Source organism: Kogia breviceps, chromosome 4, assembly GCF_026419965.1.
Source record: "Kogia breviceps isolate mKogBre1 chromosome 4, mKogBre1 haplotype 1, whole genome shotgun sequence".
Taxonomy (NCBI): domain Eukaryota; kingdom Metazoa; phylum Chordata; class Mammalia; order Artiodactyla; family Physeteridae; genus Kogia; species Kogia breviceps.
In genome coordinates this window covers 101,279,145-101,297,514 of record NC_081313.1, presented here as the reverse complement: position 1 = coordinate 101,297,514, position 18,370 = coordinate 101,279,145, and the positions used below count along the sequence as shown (strand labels likewise).

The following is an 18,370-nucleotide window of genomic DNA, read 5'->3' as shown; positions in this document are numbered from 1 at the left end:
TCCCTTGCGTCTGGATAGGACCTGTCAATGTGGTGAGATAGTCAGTCCTCTGATTGGGTTACATTACACAACGAGACAGGCAATCCCTAGATCAGGTCCCAGTTTATGAAACCCAGTCCCGGCAGACTGCTAGCTTTGAAGAAGTGAGCTGTGTGTTACGACAAAGCCACATGACTAGGACCTGAGGGTGGCCTCGAGGAGGGCAGAACTACCTCTGGCTCACTGTCACCAAGAAAATAATGGACCTCAGTCCTATGACTGCAAGGAACTGAATTATACCCAAATGAGGACATGACAACGTGAAGAGGACCCCGAGCCTCAGATGAGATCACAGTCTTGGCAACACCCGACTTCAGCCCGATGAGACTCTGAGCAGAGAAGCCAGCTAACCTGTGCCCTGACTCCTGACCCACGGGAACACGGAGGTAACACATTTGTGTTGTTAAAGCTGCTAAATTTGTGGCAATCTGTTACGCTGCAGGAGAAAACTAATACAAAGTCCACGGTCTGAGACATCCAACTCTGAGGGGCAGGGAAGAGAGGCAGGGCAAAGAGTGAGGAGGCAGTGAAATGGTAAGTTGAGTCAGGGAAGTGTTTCTAGAAGGGGCATGATCAGACTTGTGCAGAGCGATACTGCAAAGTCAAAGACACTGGGTAAAGAAAAGCAGGAAGCGGGAAGGCAGAGGCTCCTCTTCCCAGGAATTATACTGAGAGAGGACAGCAAGGCAGTGAACATGGGAGGAAAGCATGGGGTCAAAGGTGTCCTATTTCGTTCAATGGGAAATACTATAATATATTAATTTATTGATGAGACTGATTCAGTATTGGGGGAGGGGAGAGAGAGAGAGAGAGGAGTAATTTATGATTATCTGTAAGGGAATAAATACATATCTCATCTCCACACTATTTGAGGTATTTCTCAAACAAGAACAAAGCCAGAAAATGCTAATTACTTGGAGGTAAAAAGCATATTAAGTTTCACTTTAAACAAAAAGAAACTTCTTTAACACTACTGAACCACAACATTTCTTACATTTCAGAATAGAAAATCAACTCCATTATCTGTCCTTCTCTCCTTCTTATAAAAAATCTTGAAGATATAGTACTGAAAAGATTTTTCCTTTTTATTTATGTCAGGGGTACTGAGGAAGCCGATCATCATAGCTGCTGGGCTCGGTGACAGCGTTTGTAGGTGAGTAATGAAGGGCTCTAGATGAGGAGAGACAAACCCAAGACAATGTGTGTCCAGGAGGGCTCAGCTGCTTACAAGATAAATACCCCTCTGACACTCCATCCGATGATTAACTGCGTCCAGGCTGCGTCCAGCCAAACGGCCTCTCTGATCCCCGCAGATAGGGGCCAGATTCCACAAACACAATCCCCTATGCCTGGCATGACCACTCCCTTCCCTTCTCATACTGATCGAGGAGCTGACACAGAACTTACTCCGTAAAGACCTGCTGCATATACGCTGGTGATAGCAACCATTTTCCACCGAAAGGAACAGAAAGACTTTTCCCAAGCACGTGAATGAAAAGATGAAAAAGGGAAAAAAGGTTAAGGAAAGACATGGGGGACACTTGGGGTAGCATTCAATCTCTTACTCCATGTTGTCACCCTACCTCCTCAGGGTTCCCTTTAGAGACACTACACGAGGTGCCATACCCCTGGTTTAGCCCCATACGGCAGTTTCTTGGTTCTTCTGAAATGTGGACTTTGTTAAATTAAATATGAGAATGCAATATTCTACTCAAGCCAAAAGTAGGCAGTCACAAGAACTCATTCATTTAGGAATGAACCAGCACCATATTTCCCTGAAACAACTTTTGTGAATAAAAGGCTGGGCTGGAACTGACAGCTGGGAAGGCAATGCAAACTGGGCTCAGCAGTCTGCCATGCAGGGAAGGCTTTCCTCTCCACTCCGGGGACTGGGGCCTCGGGAGGGAAGCTGCTTTCCAGGACCCCCACTGACGGTGCAAGTTACCTGGCTGTAGCGGGGCACAGCCTGTGGTATAGGGCAGGGGGTCACAGAGAAAGCTCTTGCCCTGTCACAGCCTGGGCCTGAGCTGTGAGGAGAGCACCCTATAACTTTATTTTTTTTCGAAGATACTCTGCTGAGAGTGGCCAGAGAAGAACAGGGTGGGCAATCTGTTCTGGTTTCAGTGTGGTGGTGGTATTTTCCCACCCTGTACTGGCAGAGCTACGAAACAGGGGCAAGCGTAGCCTGGGGTTAGACTCACAGTGAACTAAACTCCCACAGTAGAAACTGTTCTTGTTGACCAAAGCATTCCTCCAGCAATTCATAAAAATGCATAATATTCTCCAATTATCCCATTTGCCAAATACTTATTTAACACCTAATAAGTGCCCAACACTAACAGACAGTGAGGAAGGTACAAAAAATAAGACATGGTCCCTACTTTTATTTATTTATTTCCTTCTAGTTTTATTGAGATATAAGTGACATACAGAACTGCATAAGTTTAAGGTATACAGCCTAACGATTTTACTTACATACATCATGAAACGATTGCCACAGTAAGTTTAGTGAATATCCACTGTCTCATCTATAGATACAAAATTAAAGAAAAAGAAAAAAATCTTTTCCCTTGTAATGAGAACTCTTAGGATTTACTCTCTTACCTTTCATATATAATGTACTGCAGTGTTGATTATATTTATCATGTTGTACATTACATCCCTAGTACTTATTTATCTTATAACTGTAAGTTTGTATCTTTTGACTGCCTTTATTCAATTCCACCTCCCTCTACCCACCTCCCCAACCCCCCCAACTCTGGTAACCACAAATTTGATCTCTTTTTCTATGAGTTTGTTTATTTGTTTTTGAAGTGTAATTGACCTACAACACTATGTTAGTTCCTAGCAATGACTTGATATTTCTATACAATACAAAATGATCACCAGGATAAGTCTAGTTAAGGACATGGTCCCTAGTTTTTTAAAATATATCTTCTAGTTAGACAACGCTTAGGGGTAACTAAGTTTTAATTATTTCAGACGTTTTAAATTTAAGTAAAAACCTCCTAAATGGAAAAGGAGTTCCAAGAACAAAGAGATGAAGGAATAAAAGAAACTCACCTGAAAGAAGAACCTGAAACGTTTTAGTTTTGTTTGAATAGATGAGAACACAGAGGGAAGGACATTAATAAATAAAATGAAGATGAAAATAGTGCTCTAGGAAAATTGCCTGCAGCAGAGAATGAATAAGAAGACAAGTATGAGAAAGTTAAAGAAATACTTACATAAAGTAGCAAGACTCTGGATTGAGATGGTGGGAGTACAAAATGAAAAATTAAATGGTGCTTATTACAGAAGTTTGGAAGAATGAATCAACAGGACTTGCTGACACCCTGGAAGTGAAAGATAAGACAAAGGTAGGAAAGACTTCCAAGGTTTCACACCTTGTGGCTTCAGTGTGTGATGCAGGGGGAGGTAGGGAGGCTTGTGTCTAAGAGATGTCTTTAAAAATATAATGACACAATAGGAATTCTCAAACTTCAACCGGCATTAAGATCACCTGGGATGCTGGTTTAACATGCAGATTACTGGGCTCTATCACCAAGATTCTGATTCGGCATGCCTGGTGGTGCCCAGGAATCTGCAATTAAATAAATACTGTTCGGCTTCAGGTCACCCAAAGTTCACACTTCAAAAAGTACCAATCTAGAAAAACTAAAAGAAAGTGAAATCAAATACTTCCAGAGCTCTGGAAGAAAAACGAATCTTACACATAGTCTGAAAGGGTGAAACTGATATATTAGAGACCATAAAAATGTAAAACTTTTGCAAATTAAAATAAATATCATAGCCAAAATTAAAAAGTCCATGGTGAAAAATAGTTTCATCAAGTGGCTAATATTTTATTAATAGGCCATGCAAATTAATGATCAAAAAACAACAGAGACCCTAGCAGAAAAATGGGAAAGCAAATAAAGAGAATTCCGAAAAGAGGGACTACAATCATAAACTTAAGATGTACCAATTAAAACAGCAAAAAGGCAACATATATAGCTTGCTAAATACATATCATTTGGGGGAGTAATATGCAAAGTTGGTGAGATACTTTCATGCTTGCTGGTTGCATTACAAATCTGCTATAACCATTTTGGAAAAAAGTAATTTGGTAATATATAACTGGAGCTGTAAAAATATCTATACTCTTTAACAGAAAATGCTCCTTTTGTAATCTAGCTTAAAGGAAACAGTCTTGAAAATGGAAAAAAAAAGTTATATAATGAAGGCTATCAATCACTAGAAGTTGACCATGCAATGCACGATATTTCATTTAGTCTGGAAAACAGTCTTGTGAAGTTAGCACATTCACTGTTCCCATATTAAAATGGGGGAACCAGAGGCACAGAAAGATCACTCAACTTGCTTCATGGACTTAAGAGGTAAAGGCAGGCTCAGGAATATTCTGCTGCCACAGCTTCCACACTTAACTTCTACACCATAATTATCACCATGAAGGAATCCCACTAGCACAGTAGCATTTGTTCCATTAAAAAATGCAAGAAAAGAAGGAAAACAGCAATTGTATTAGCATAGCAGAAATATATGTTGGTAACAAGGAGTTATTTCTCCTGTCCCCAAACTTTCTGCAAGATTTAGCTTTACAATCTAAAAAACTAAGCTTACTTGAGGGGATGAAAATAAAGCATATAGGAAAACAAAAAACCTCTTGAATTTTTCCAAAAATTAGAAAGAAATCCTAAGAAAAGTGTAGAGGATGAGAATATTGTTTTCATACTTTAATATCAAAAATTATAAAAGTTTCGGAGACGTAGTAATCGTTAAGAACTTCAAACAACCAGATGAACTGTCAAATGGGTAATGGTTTTAGTTTCTGCCTCAAAATGAGCCTGACAATAAGCCGGGAGGCATTTTTGTGTGTTTGTGGTATATGGAGATGAGCCATGCAACTACTATTCTAAAGGTACAAAGCATTTATTAATAGTTCCTATATGATTTTAGAATTAACTTGGGGACATTGGCTAAAAACTTTAACAAGTGTAATGTAAAGTGTAAGAGAAATCAGGATACTGGCAACACAGCAAATGGCATCCACTGCAGAAATAACTGAATATTCAAAAAAATTAAACAGGAATAGATTTAACTTGAATTTAAAGGGAAGATAGTTCATGTAAAAACAGAATATTCAAAGCATATTACAAAATTCAAATATGGAAACTGAGGTACCAAAATTCTAATAAAAGGATAAATTTGTACAAGGTGGCAGCAGTAATCACTAAAGCTTGTGTATTCTGATTAATTTTTTTGCCCATTTCAATCCTCCTTAACACACAACTTTACAGTCAAGATTACAGATTTATGTTTATTTTTACACCCTGCCATTATTTGTACTTAATTGTCTTTTATAATAATTGTCTTTTATAATACCTTTTCACCAACTCTAATACAATTATAAAATGGGACAAATAAAGGAGACTTCTAGCAGCCCCTTTCTGCTCTATAACACACAAGGTTTAGTGTCTGCCAACGAAAACTCTGCCCCACAATGGTATTTTTTTCTCTAAGTCCCTGTAAGGATGTTTTAATGAGGCTGCCAAAAACATGCAAAATTGAGAGAGCTGAGAATTTCTACTCTCAATTCTAATAGACTTGATGATATAATTTTAAGAATAGCTAAAATTATTAACAAAATTGCAGAAGTTGCAAGAAGAGTCTTAGAAAATCTAGAAATCTTTTTTGACTGTGAGAATCTAAGAACTGCCTATAATCACTGGGGAAAAGGTCCTCTTCTGCAGAAGAAAATAAATCGTGTTAGAGAAGAGAGCAGAGTGAGTCACCCTCCACTCGTAAGAAGCATGAGCAGCCTCTTGCTCAGGGCGGGCCTGATTGGCAGTCACCCAGCTGTGCCTCGTGTGGAGTTGGTCCCCAAGTATCTGGTGGGGACAGCTGGGCTGTGTCGGGGTAATGGAGACCTGGCAGGTTAGGAAGGAAGCTTGCATGTGACAGGCTGCCTGGTCCAGACTCTAGCATCAGAGGCTGGGGAGGGGGAGGAGTTCTGGTTTGTTTTTTTTTGTGTGTGTGTGGCCTCTCTCGTTCCGGAGCGCAGGCTCCGGACGCGCTCACGGGCCCAGCCGCTTCGCGGCATGCGGGATCCTCCCGGACCAGGGCACAAACCCGTGGCCCCTGCACAGGCAGGAGGACTCAACCACTGCGCCACCAGGGAAGCCCCGAGGAGCTCTGGTTTTAATCCCATTGTACAGACTTATTTCATGAGGCACCCAGCAGAAATCTCTCTAGCATCTGTTTCCTCGCTAAACAAGTGAACAAAGCCAGAAATTCTTGATTGAGAAGGACGTGAGATCCAGACTCCATGTTTGTTTCTCTTTGAGGCCCCGGGTTGAGGGGTAGGGCTTTTGTGAAGTCAGCTGGCAACACCCAGCCTAAATCTGTATTTCACCTGTGTTGCTTCTTTTGGAAGTAAACCTGGATGTAACACAATTTTAACTGGAAAATTCAAGGTAAATTATCCCTTACCATTACAGATAACTAATAGCTCCTCTTTAAAAGAAAACAGAGGGAAAGAGGCTCACTCACTTCTCAATATAACCTGTGAAAGTTTTTACTCAATACTCTATTCTCCTGACTACCAAAAAGTAAGAAATTTTAATTTTAGCTACAGAGCTTTTAATACAGAGTAAGCACACTATCACATCATTTATGCACTGACATTTTTCAGAAAATTTAAGCGGTCCTTAAGGAAGTTAAAAGAATAGATTCTTTCTGAACATACTTACTCAGTATCTTTCCACTAACTTCTTACCTAACAAAGTAACAAAAGTGAAGAAACTGAACTGTGCCATACATTTTACATGTGTGTGTGTATAAATATATATATTCATATATAGGAAGTATATATATACATATACATATACATTATATATATACAGATATGAAAATATATGTATACAAAAGAAAAAATGGTAAAACTGCATTAATTCATATGTCGTGATTTTCTGGGCAATTTCATTAGGTATTTCTAGTTATTAAGGTAATTTCATCACCTCAATACTAATTTATAACCTTCAAAACATTAAATTTTGGTAGAAAATAAAAATTATTCCCTCTTCTACTCTTTACTGACCATGTCTCCTAAAACTCAGCTATTCCTTTTGCCTTCTTGTTTCTTTTATCAAAGACTTTTAATGAAAGGGATCTGAGAACTGAAACACCAGTCTTGCAGAGCAGCCTTTATAATTCAGAAGAAGCTATGATCCCCCTTTACATGATACCCAAACAGTCCTTGAATACATGTGACATGTATATTTTTTTCCATGTATATGTAAGTATAAGTTGATTTTAATAAATTTCTTCCTGTAAAATGATCATTTCTTTTGTTTTTTTCCTTTGTGTAAAACACATTAAGTGTATTTTATGGATAAAATAGGGTCTGGATCTTATTCTTTCTGAACTTACAACACCCAGCACAGTATAATACAAACAGCTTGCTTTCACACATCTATTTATGCAAAAGATCTTAACAGAAAACCCACCTACTCAGAAAGCACACCTTGAAAGGACGGAACAATTTATTTTACAAGGAAATTTACTTCGTGATAAAAGAAGTCAACCTGATCCAAGAACTATTAAAGCTCTTAGAAACCACAGAAAGCAGGCTTAGTGTTACACCATCTGCCTTATAGAGAAAAGGGTGTGGGGGGGGCGAAGTTACCTTTTTGTGCAGGGCATGAAATTCGCTGTACCGTTTTTCAACAAAATGTTTTCTTCCATTCATTAGCACTTCTATCTTAAATACCTAAGAAAAAAATAAAAGAGATTAATTCCACCAGTTCCAAACGCTCAATTGTCTGATGTGGTAAGTTTGTGACCATGATATATTTCATCCCTTTAATTACAGTAGCTGATCTCCCAAAACCCAGAAGGCTCAGGAGACCCTGGCCCAACAGCACTGATTAATGAGCCCTGGTGCCAAATGCTCACTAACAAACGGCAGTGTCCCCACAAACGTGTCTAAAAACAGTGGCAACTTAAATGCCTTAAAATGCTCCTTAACTTTTTAATCAGAGAACACTTCTCTCCTAAAATTACTTCACCAAATGCATATGATGGTGCTGAAACACAAGTGTGACGCCACAGCGACAGTCTGGCAAAAATCGCAGGCCCACGGCAGGCATTTTGTTATGGGTATTTCAATGCGGGCAGTGCTGAGTCATCTCTAAAACAATAATCCAAACAGTAGTGCCTTTTAGGTTAATTTCTTCCTAACCTGCATATTCATCTCCAGTCTCAGCTGGCTAATTCTGCTGTTTGCGAAACAGAGAAAATGTAGTAAAGGTTCATTTTCCCTGCGTGATACGACTGACAGCTTGTGCTCCCACCTCCAGGAGGTTGAAAGGCCAGATGAAAAGGCTCTCTGGGTGCACTAATTAGTAGGCACTAACATGACACTTTCTTGATTCTTAGGTCAGTGGGTCAAGACGGGGAACAAGGGATGAGGAATATTATGAAATGCTCATGAGAACACAATGTTAAAGTGGATGGGGGAAGGCTGCTTGACAGGAGCTGAAGAGAAGGTGCTCTGTTATTTCCTAGAGTTTGTCTTTGACTCCTGCTCTGCTGAGCGAGAGTTTGTCATCACCAAGATGAAGCGGGATTGTTCCATGATTTAGTAAGCCTGGGTTCCCATTTCAATTGCCCTTCTGAAGAAAACGAAACTAAAGTTGAGGTCATGTGACACTGAAGAGTGTTAAAAGCAGGCCTATTTTAGCCCTAAAAAGAACAACTTAAAGTTAGAATATGAGATATGAGGTCACACACCTTCATTATGAAAATAGATCTCTATGGCTCTATATTTCTGCCTTATATGTAAATGTGACTTTTTTGGAAAGCCAGAAACTATATCATCAAACATAAAATGTGTTCATATTTTTGTACTCCTTCCAATAAGAAACAACATCTTCTGTTCCATGACAGTTTAAGAAACCTGCTTTTATTAAAGTGGTAAATTTTTATCAATTTAATCAACTTTTTTTCCCCAAGAAATCCTCCTAAAAAATACTTTCCTTTGGTGAATTAGTGAAAATATTTTCTTCTAAAAACATATGCATATGCTTCAAACTCTCGGATATACGTACATTATTTTTTAGAAAAAATTTTGTTTACTAGTTAACTAAAGAAAATTATTCTTCTGCAAAGACCATTCAAAGCCAGGAATACAATGGGGAAAGCACCCTGAGAAACATCAACAAAAGAAGCACAGCTTCAACTTGGGGGCTTGGTTAATAGCATACAGAGCCCCCTTTTTAGTGTCAGGTCCCAGATTTAAATCAGGACAATGTGGGAGCAATGAAAGTAGTTTCCATCTGCTGAGCTACATGAAATAAATGAAGTTATGTTTTGAGTCCAGTTACTTGAGGCTTCATCACAAAAACCATCACTTTAATTGGCACGTTTGCTGAAGAATCCACAGGAGGAGAAAGTTGAAGACTCGGTAAGGTTCAACCTACTAGGTTGCCCCTCAGCTGCCCCCTCCTGAAAGCCACGGATAAGACGCATTACACAGCAGCTGTCTCATGGAATGTCATCCCTTCTATCGACCAGATGGCTCCATTACCAAGGTCCACAGTTACTTTTCACAATCGCTAAATTCACTTTGGGTGCAGCGGGGGGGAAGTATTATACATACACACACGTGCACACATAGGGAAAAGTATGTGATAAATTTTAATTCTAATATTTTTATTATGTTGCCATTTTTTTAATGCACAATATACCTAATACTGTTAAGACTTTTTTCTTTTAAATTCTGGGAAAACACCTTGGAAAGGAAGTTGCTTAATCAGAACTTCCATGACAATGTGAATGAAGAAAGAAATGGAGTCAGTTTAATAAATCTTATCTTCCTAAATTCCATACCAGACTTTAAAAAAAAAATATTTTCTGATACATGTTTTCCCTGCTGCCAGGAAAATCCTCTTCTTTCTTGGCTTTCCTGGCAAGCTCCTAGTAGTTGTTATCTACCTCTAAGGTGGGGGCAGCAAAGGATGATGTTTGGAAAACACACAGCACAGTATCTGGCATTCGTTCATTTAATTATTTAACAGATATTTACTAAGGGACTACGATGTGCCCAGAAGTTGTTCCAGGCTCTGAGGACTCAGCAGAGAAGAAAACAGAGAAGAGCCCCGTCTTCGTGTCTTCATGGAACATACATCCTTTCTAGTGAGGAAGGCCAATCATAAACATATAAACAAATATGGTAAAGTCGAAACACAAAAAGTGCAGTGAAGAATACAGCAGAGTGATGAGACAGAGCTAGACAAGGGCTCTGTTTTAGACAGTGTGGTAAGAAGAGGCCTCTCCGAACAGAGGGGCAGTGAGAGGTACAAAATCTAGAGGGACACCAGGAAAACGTGTAATGAGAGTTGAATGTCACTGCCTCTGGAATTTCAGACCGGGGGTGGGTGGAGAAGGGCTATATATTTTAATTCTATTTTTATTTTTATTTTTAAATTTAAGGTAGAGCCGAGAGCAAGGTGATATCCACTTCTGGCCAAGCTAGAGTAACAGGGAGCAGTAACCCTCCCACTTGAAACAACTAAAAAACTGGACAAGTATGTGGGGAAAGTGACTCTTAAGACATTGGACATGAGGAAATGAATGACAGTGAGAGATGGGAGACTAGCAGAGTGAGCCCTAAGGTTACCCCAGGCAGAGCCATGAGGCTCCCTGAGTCAAGGACAGGGAGGGGAGAGTGAGGGAAAGCCATAGTGACTCAAGTTCCCAGGCGAGAGTTTTGGAGAGGAGTGAGTTGCACACAGAGGGAACTCCTGAGACGTGTCAGAGGTCTCCCTCCAGCATTCAGCTGAATCCTCAGCAGCACATGAGACTGGGGAAACTATCCAAGGACAAGAAGAGATTAGAGAGAACAGTGCTCAGAGCTTAGACACCTGGGCACAGTGCCTGTTCTGAAAAGCCAGGGTAGAAAACCTCTTAATTCATGAAGTGTTCGTTAGAGAATTCAGAAGGGTCTTGTCTCAGGAGTGGAGCTAAAGTAACGTAGACTAAAAGCTCTTTTAGTCCAGAGCAACAAAGCTTAAAAGCAAGACCTGAATTCAGAGAGCAAATTATTTCTGAGTAACGTAACCACATGCCAGAGCGAAGCTCAAGAATATTTTTAGGAATATAAAAATATTCAGCACCCAACAAGATAAAATGTACAAAGTCTAGCATCTAAGCAAAAAGAAGCAAAAAATTCAACTCATAATGAAAAGAAAAATCAATAGAAACTAATCCAGAAATGACACAGATGATGACATTAGTAGACAAAAGCATTAAAATTGTTATAAGAAAATTTCTTATGTTCAAGAACCTAGAAGAGGGCTTCACTGGTGGCACAGTGGTTGAGAGTCCGCCTGCCAGTGCAGGGGACACAGGTTCAATCCCTGGTCCAGGAGGATCCCATATGCTGCAGAGCAACTAAGCCCCGTTCGCTACAACTACTGAGCCCGTGCTCGAGTCACAACTACTGAGCCCACATGCTGCAACTACTGAAGCCCGTGTGCCTAGAGCCTGTGCTCTGCAACAAGAGAAACCACTGCAATGAGAAGCCTGCACACCACAACAAAGAGTAGCCCCCACTCGCAGCAACTAGAGAAAGCCCGTGTGCAGCAACTAAGACCTGACACAGCCAAAAATAAATAAATAAATAAAACAAATTTTAAAAAAAAATCTTGAAGAAAGGTTGACTATGTTAAGTGGAGGTATGGAAGCTATAAAAAAGATTTAGACAACAGGTTTGGGTCCTATTGAGGAGATAAAAAATGTCTGTGATTAAAAAAACCAAACAAACACTGGATGGGATTAATAGTGGGTGAGACACCACAGAAGAAAAGGTAAGTAAACTTAAAGACCTGGCAAGAGAAACTGTACAAAACAAAATGGAGGAGGAAAAAACTAAAAGGTAGGGGCTTCCCTGGTGGCGCAGTGGTTGAGAATCCGCCTGCCGATGCAGGAGACACGGGTTCGTGCCCTGGTCCGGGAGGATCCCACATGCCGCGGAGCAACTGGGCCCGTGAGCCATGGCTGCTGAGCCTGTGCGTCCGGAGCCTGTGCTCCGCAACGGGAGAGGCCACAACAGTGAGAGGCCCGCATACCGCAAAAAAAAAAAAAAAAAAAAAAAACTAAAAGGTAAATCAACAGAGCATCTGTGAACTATGGGATGACTTTAAACATCAAAATGCATGTATAATTGGAGTCTTCACAGTAGAGGTGAGATGGGGGAGAGGGGTTGGGGAGAAAGACAAATATATTTGAAGAAATCTTGACCAAAATTTTCTCGATTTGATAGAAACTATAAACCCACAGATCCAAGAAGACCAATGGACCCAAGCTCAAGAAACATAAAATAAAAAGCAAAAATCCAAAGCAAATCAGAATCAGATTGTTTAAAACCATTCAGAAAGAGAAAAATCTAAAGAAGCGGCCAGAAAACACAGATAATACATAGTAAAGGAAGAAAAAAATAAGTTTGAGAGCAAATTTTTCAAATATTTCTATAAATAACCAACCCTGTAAGAGTGAGGCAATGCATATATACCTCAGTTATGCAAATATGTTCTATGTAAAGTAGCATGTTCAAAATCAATGTACAATTTAATGTCGGTTAAATTTTTAATTATTATTTTTAAAGTAGGTAATTTTTCCCAAATGGTAACACCAATAACAACAACAACAACAACAACAACACTTTTATAACACTTATATAAAGGCACTGCTCCAAGCTCCTTTACCATGAAAATCACTCATTTAATTGTCACAACAAGTCCATATGCGATAGGTACTATTATCTCCATTTTACAGGTGAGGAAACTGAGGCATGGATTAAGTATCTTGCCCATGGTAGCTACTGACACATTTTGAACTCAGCAATTTGGTTCCTGAATCTGCTTCTTAATCACCGCACAATACTGATTCCCAATGAACAGAATCCCTTACATAGTCCTGTTCACTGGGGGAAACGAAACACGTACAAGTGGGAGAAACGTTCTGGAGTGAGGACAATGCCTTCCATCCAGTCTCCTCCCAAGGTTCTGCCCTCTGGAGGGGCTTTGCAGGAACAGAGGACCCTGGGCAGAGGGGCGGTGGCGGTCTTGGCATGAGTTCCATACCCCTAACTATTTGGAGCCTGTGCTCCTCTCAAGCAAACACTGATCTATATAAAAAGCATACAATTCTATACAGTAGAAAAATACTTTTTATATTACCTTTTCTTGTCAGGATCTGTACCCATACCACCCCCTCAATCTCCTTACACTGTGGTTCCAAATCTCAGCTTGTATCGCTTTTGCTAATTAAACTTAAAAGCTTTTGCACTGCAAAGGAAACCATAAACAAGACAAAAAGACAACCCTCAGAATGGGAGAAAATATTTGCAAATGAAACAACAGAAAAAGGATTAACCTCCAAAGTATACAAACAGCTCATAGAGCTCAATATCAAAAAAACAATCCAATTAAAAAATGGGCGGAAGACCTAAATAGACATTTCACCAAGGAAGACATACATATGGCCAAGAGGCACATGAAAAGATGCTCAACATCACTAATTATTAGCGAAATGCAAATCAAAACCACAATGAGGTATCACCTCATGCCGGTCAGAATGGCCATCATCAAAAAAGCTAGAAACAATAAATGCTGGAAAGGGTGTGGTGAAAACGGAACCCTCCTGCACTGTTGGTGGGAATGTAAATTGATACAGCCAGTATGGAGAACAGTATGGAGGTTCCTTAAAAAACTAAAAATAGAACTACCATATGACCCAGCAATCCCACTACTGGGCATATAACCAGAGAAAACCATAATTCAAAAAGAGACATGCACCACAATGTTCATTGCAGCACTATTTACAATAGCCAGGACATGGAAGCAACCTAAATGTCCATCAACAGATGAATGGATAAAGGAGATGTGGCACATATATACAATGGAATATTACTCAGTCATAAAAAAACCAAAATTGAGTTATTTATAGTGAGGCGGATGGACCTAGAGTTTGTCATACAGGATGAAGTAAGTCAGAAAGAAAACCAAATACTGTATGCTAATGCATATATATGGAATCTAAAAAGAAAAAAAACAAAAAACGGTACTGATGAACCTAGTTGCAGGGTAGGAATAAAGAGGTAGACATAGAGAATGGACTTGAGGACAGGGTGTGGGAGGGTGAAGCTGGGGTGAAGTGGGAGTAGCACCGACATATATACACTACCAAACGTAAAACAGTTGGCTGATGGGAACTAGCAGCATAGCACAGAGAGATAGGCTTAGTGCTTTGAAATGACATAGGGGGTGGGATAGCGAGAATGGGAGGGAGGCTCGAGGGAGGGGATATGGGGACGTGTATGCATATGGCTCATTCGGTTTGTTGTGCCACAGAAACTAACATGGTATTGTGAAGCAGTTATACTCCAATAAAGATCTATTAAAAAATAATAATAATATGTGCTTATGCAAAAGAATTTTCAAAAAGTCCAAAGGATATAAACTGAAAAGTATGTTTCTTACATAAGAGACTTGTATAGGTCCTTGCCAACTTAAGAGGTATCTTAAATATCCTATCAGAAATTGTCTATACTCTTACAAGCTCTGTATGTGTAAATGTAAAAGAAGTTATTTTATTTTCTTACACAACTAGAGCTATAGCATATAGTTCTACTACTTTATTTTTTCTACTACTTTTATTTTTTACTTTATTTAATACATATCAGACATCTTCATTAATCAGCACATTTTGACATATCTCATTCTTTACTGGCTACATAGTACTACCATGTACGATTGTTACCATACTTTGTTTAATTCGGACCCTAAGATGGATATTAAGTTACTGTAGTATTTTGCACTGTATATTTTTTAATATGTTTACTTATATATATATATATATATAACATGTTTATATGTCTCTATATATACTTATATTTTACTTACATATATTAATGATTAATGTATCTATATATAGATATATCTCATCCTTGTTCCTGTACATGTATTTACACACATACATATATAAGAGAAATTACCAAAAATGTTGCCAAATTTATCCCCTCAAATGTACTAAGTCACCCTGCCACCAGTAGGATATGGAACTCCTGGCCCATCCTGATCAACACTGGCTATTCGTCACTTTGACAATATGATTAGGAAGTGAGAACTAATTGGGTATATTTTGACCAGTGTTTATGAGGCATAGGTTTCCATTCCAACTATCTCACATAAAATCACAGAGACCTGATGTACCTGTCTGGGTCTCTACTCTTGTAGACATACTTGCCCTCAAGAGATTTCCAGAAATTCCTCAGTATAAAGCTAAGGAAGCTTCGTGTAACTAAATAAACATATTAAGGTTTTCATTTAGATTTGTTTAAAAAAAAACAGAAATTATATTGTTCCTGTGACTAAATTCTAGCCACAGTCCTAAGAACATTAAATCCTTAGGCTTCAAACTGAAAAGAAAAATAAATACTACTTTAAAGTGAAGATTTCAATTTGTAAGTGTGGTCTTGATTACATGTTAGAGCCAATTTTTTTTTTCCTTTTCAGTAACATTTCTGAAAATAAACTGTAAATCAATGATAAAACATTTCATAATTTTGTTTACACCTACATTTTTCAGGAACGTATCTAAAAAACAAAATAAACTTAAGCTAAAGATGGACTTAACCCATATTCCAGGTTGAATGATCTCTGTCTTCAGAAGCTCATACCTTACAAAGTTATTTACTTTCAACAAAAGCAAAAAAAAAAAAAAAAAAAAAAAGTTTTTCCTAAATTAAAATGTCTAATAAATAACTTTTAAGTGCCTTCTAAATACAGATGGGGATTCTATATAAAAATAAAGTTTTAGTGACCTTTCATATATATATATATATATATTTGTTTGTTTGTTTGTTTGTTTAGTATTTGTTCAGTTAGAGCAAGATGTACCAAATATTAACTCTGGGCTTGAAATCAACATATTTGCCTTCTTGAGTAGGAATAAGCAAGAAAGATAAAACTTAAAAGGCTGTTATTTAGATACTATAAAAAGTTGTATCTCTAAAAGAGTGATTTACTGTGTGCCTATTGAGGGCCAAGCTCTCAAAGGTATTAATTCACATCACACAAAGTATTTTTTTTTTAAATAAGGGAAAGATGATGAGAGACCCTCTAATCATAAATTTTTATGATATTTGATGACTAAATAAATTTAAAATTCAATAAAATTAGTGTAAAATTTTAATTTGCTCCTACTCAGCCTTAAATCAAATTTCCTCTGTTCTAAGATGCCAAACTGTGAGATATTATGAATTTAATTATACTATTTTCGGTTGTGGAGAAGCTGCCAACAACTTTTTTTCCGTATCTTTGAAAACATCTAAATTTCAGAAATTTTTAAATGTTTTTAAGAGAACGACATAGTGCTTCAAATAAACCACTGCTTAAAGAAGAACAATTCTCTAAATAATTGCCACTAGAGAATAGCTGTGTAAGAGTTGGGCCTGATTAAATTTGTGTGTACATATACATTTTTTATTATGATTCTTCTTTGCAAAGAAAGTTCATGATACCAAAAATGACCCAAAATGATTAAAATCACTGATAAAGGAACAAAAATAATAAAAACAAAAACAAAATTAGAGCAAGAACAAACAACAAAGACAAAAGAAACCTGTTTCCTAAGCTGGAAAGATCAAAAGGGTTTACCATCTCCCTGGGAAAATAATATATCTAATACTCTGGATCTTTTAAAATTACAATAATGAAAAAAAAGTATTGCCAATATACTGATGGAATAAAGTAGGAACAGAGATCAGTATGACCAAACTTTTTCTATGCTACACTAAATGCCTCCCCGCTCCCTGAAAAGTAGAGCAATGTCTGCAGAATTTTATGAGAGTATTATTTTATAATCATGCAAATTATTATCACATGTGAAGGCAACAAAAAGTCAATCTCAGTTATGGGCAAACTCAGAAAACAAATAACCCACACAGCCTTTCGAAAAAAAATTACTGAAGACATAGCACTGCCAATGGAAAGATTAATCAAAATTAAGCACTCAAAATACAGTAATATAAAAGGCCAGCCATTGTTTTTGTTATCATCAAAGGCTCTGATCCAGGGAAGGAGTAAATGAGTACAAAGAAAGACAACGTTATAAAGTGGCTGCTACTCTAAGAAGCTGAGGACAACTCCAGCAGAAAGCACACAGTGGTTTCATGGCCATTTGGAGCTGGCCTCCTCACAGGCTGCCCTGAGGCTCTCCTCTACAACTGAAAGGCTTGTAGTTGAAGTAGCCTGGTTCATAGAGTAACAAAAGAATCCACAGAAATCCAGCGGAAACCTGGTTCCAAATTTTGGCTTCATATGCCTTCAAAGGTTGATGGTGAATGATCTTTAACCTAGAATTCCATATCCAGGCAAATTTTCCACCAGGAAGCCAGGAAAGTGCTCTTTTCAGACATGGAAGAGGGAGAGTATTAAAATATTAAAATGTGTACTATGCACACATTCAGGAAATTCTCTTTGAAGATTTTTTTAATGGAATTCAAAAAAGAAGCCAAGAAACTGTGGACCTAATCTACAAACAATATGGGGGTGTGGGGGGAATGCTAAAATGCCAGCTATGCAGCCTAAAAAGTATTCAAATTAGAGTAAGAAGCCAAAGGGTTCCAAGAAGAATGCTTTCAAGAAGAAAATGGGTATGATTAACACCTATTATCATTAAAAAGGTTTTAGTGACAGCATCAAAGCATTCACCTTTCTCTGCCAAGTGGGGGAAGAAAAGTGCTTAAGAATTCCGAGAAAAACAACTAAACAGAACTGTATACAAGGTACAGTTCCAAATATAAAGCAAAATAAACGTAACATGACCTGGTACAGTTTAGAGAATAAGAGTGTCCATTTGAAGTAAGGCTTGAAACATTCTCCACTGAGCAGTACAGGTTTAGTAATTTATACAGCTACATTTCCTTCCTTACAGTTCCAAAAACTTGATTACACAGTGAAAATATAAATATCTGTACACACACATATATAATTATAATATTGGGAACATTAATTATTGAACTCAGCTTTTAAAATCAATCTATACAACACAGAAGACAATTATTTTTACAGAACAGACTGTAAATACTTTTTGTCAGTATAAAAAATGATGGCATAACCAGCAGAAAATAGGAGATGAATGGGGGAGGAATTGGGTGTAAAGGAAGTAAATGGGGTCCAAATCTTTTCATCTTACATAATTGGCAGTCAAATGACACTGCTTAAATATTGGTGGATGAAGAAAGTGGTTCAAATTACAGAGTAAC

General features: G+C 38.1%; 1 protein-coding gene across 3 annotated transcripts in view; it reads right to left on the bottom strand.

The window, feature by feature from the left end:
* Positions 1-18,370, bottom strand: part of SNX24 (sorting nexin 24) — a 160,811-nt gene that overhangs the window by 68,285 nt on the left and 74,156 nt on the right. For 2 of the 3 annotated variants that reach the window (XM_059060163.2, XM_067031483.1), the window contains one exon: positions 7,727-7,810. The exons of the other annotated variant lie outside the window; for it this stretch is intronic. In XM_059060163.2, coding sequence (XP_058916146.1) covers positions 7,727-7,810 — 84 coding nt within the window. The remainder of the gene's footprint in view (positions 1-7,726; positions 7,811-18,370) is intronic. 3 annotated transcript variants of the gene reach the window in all.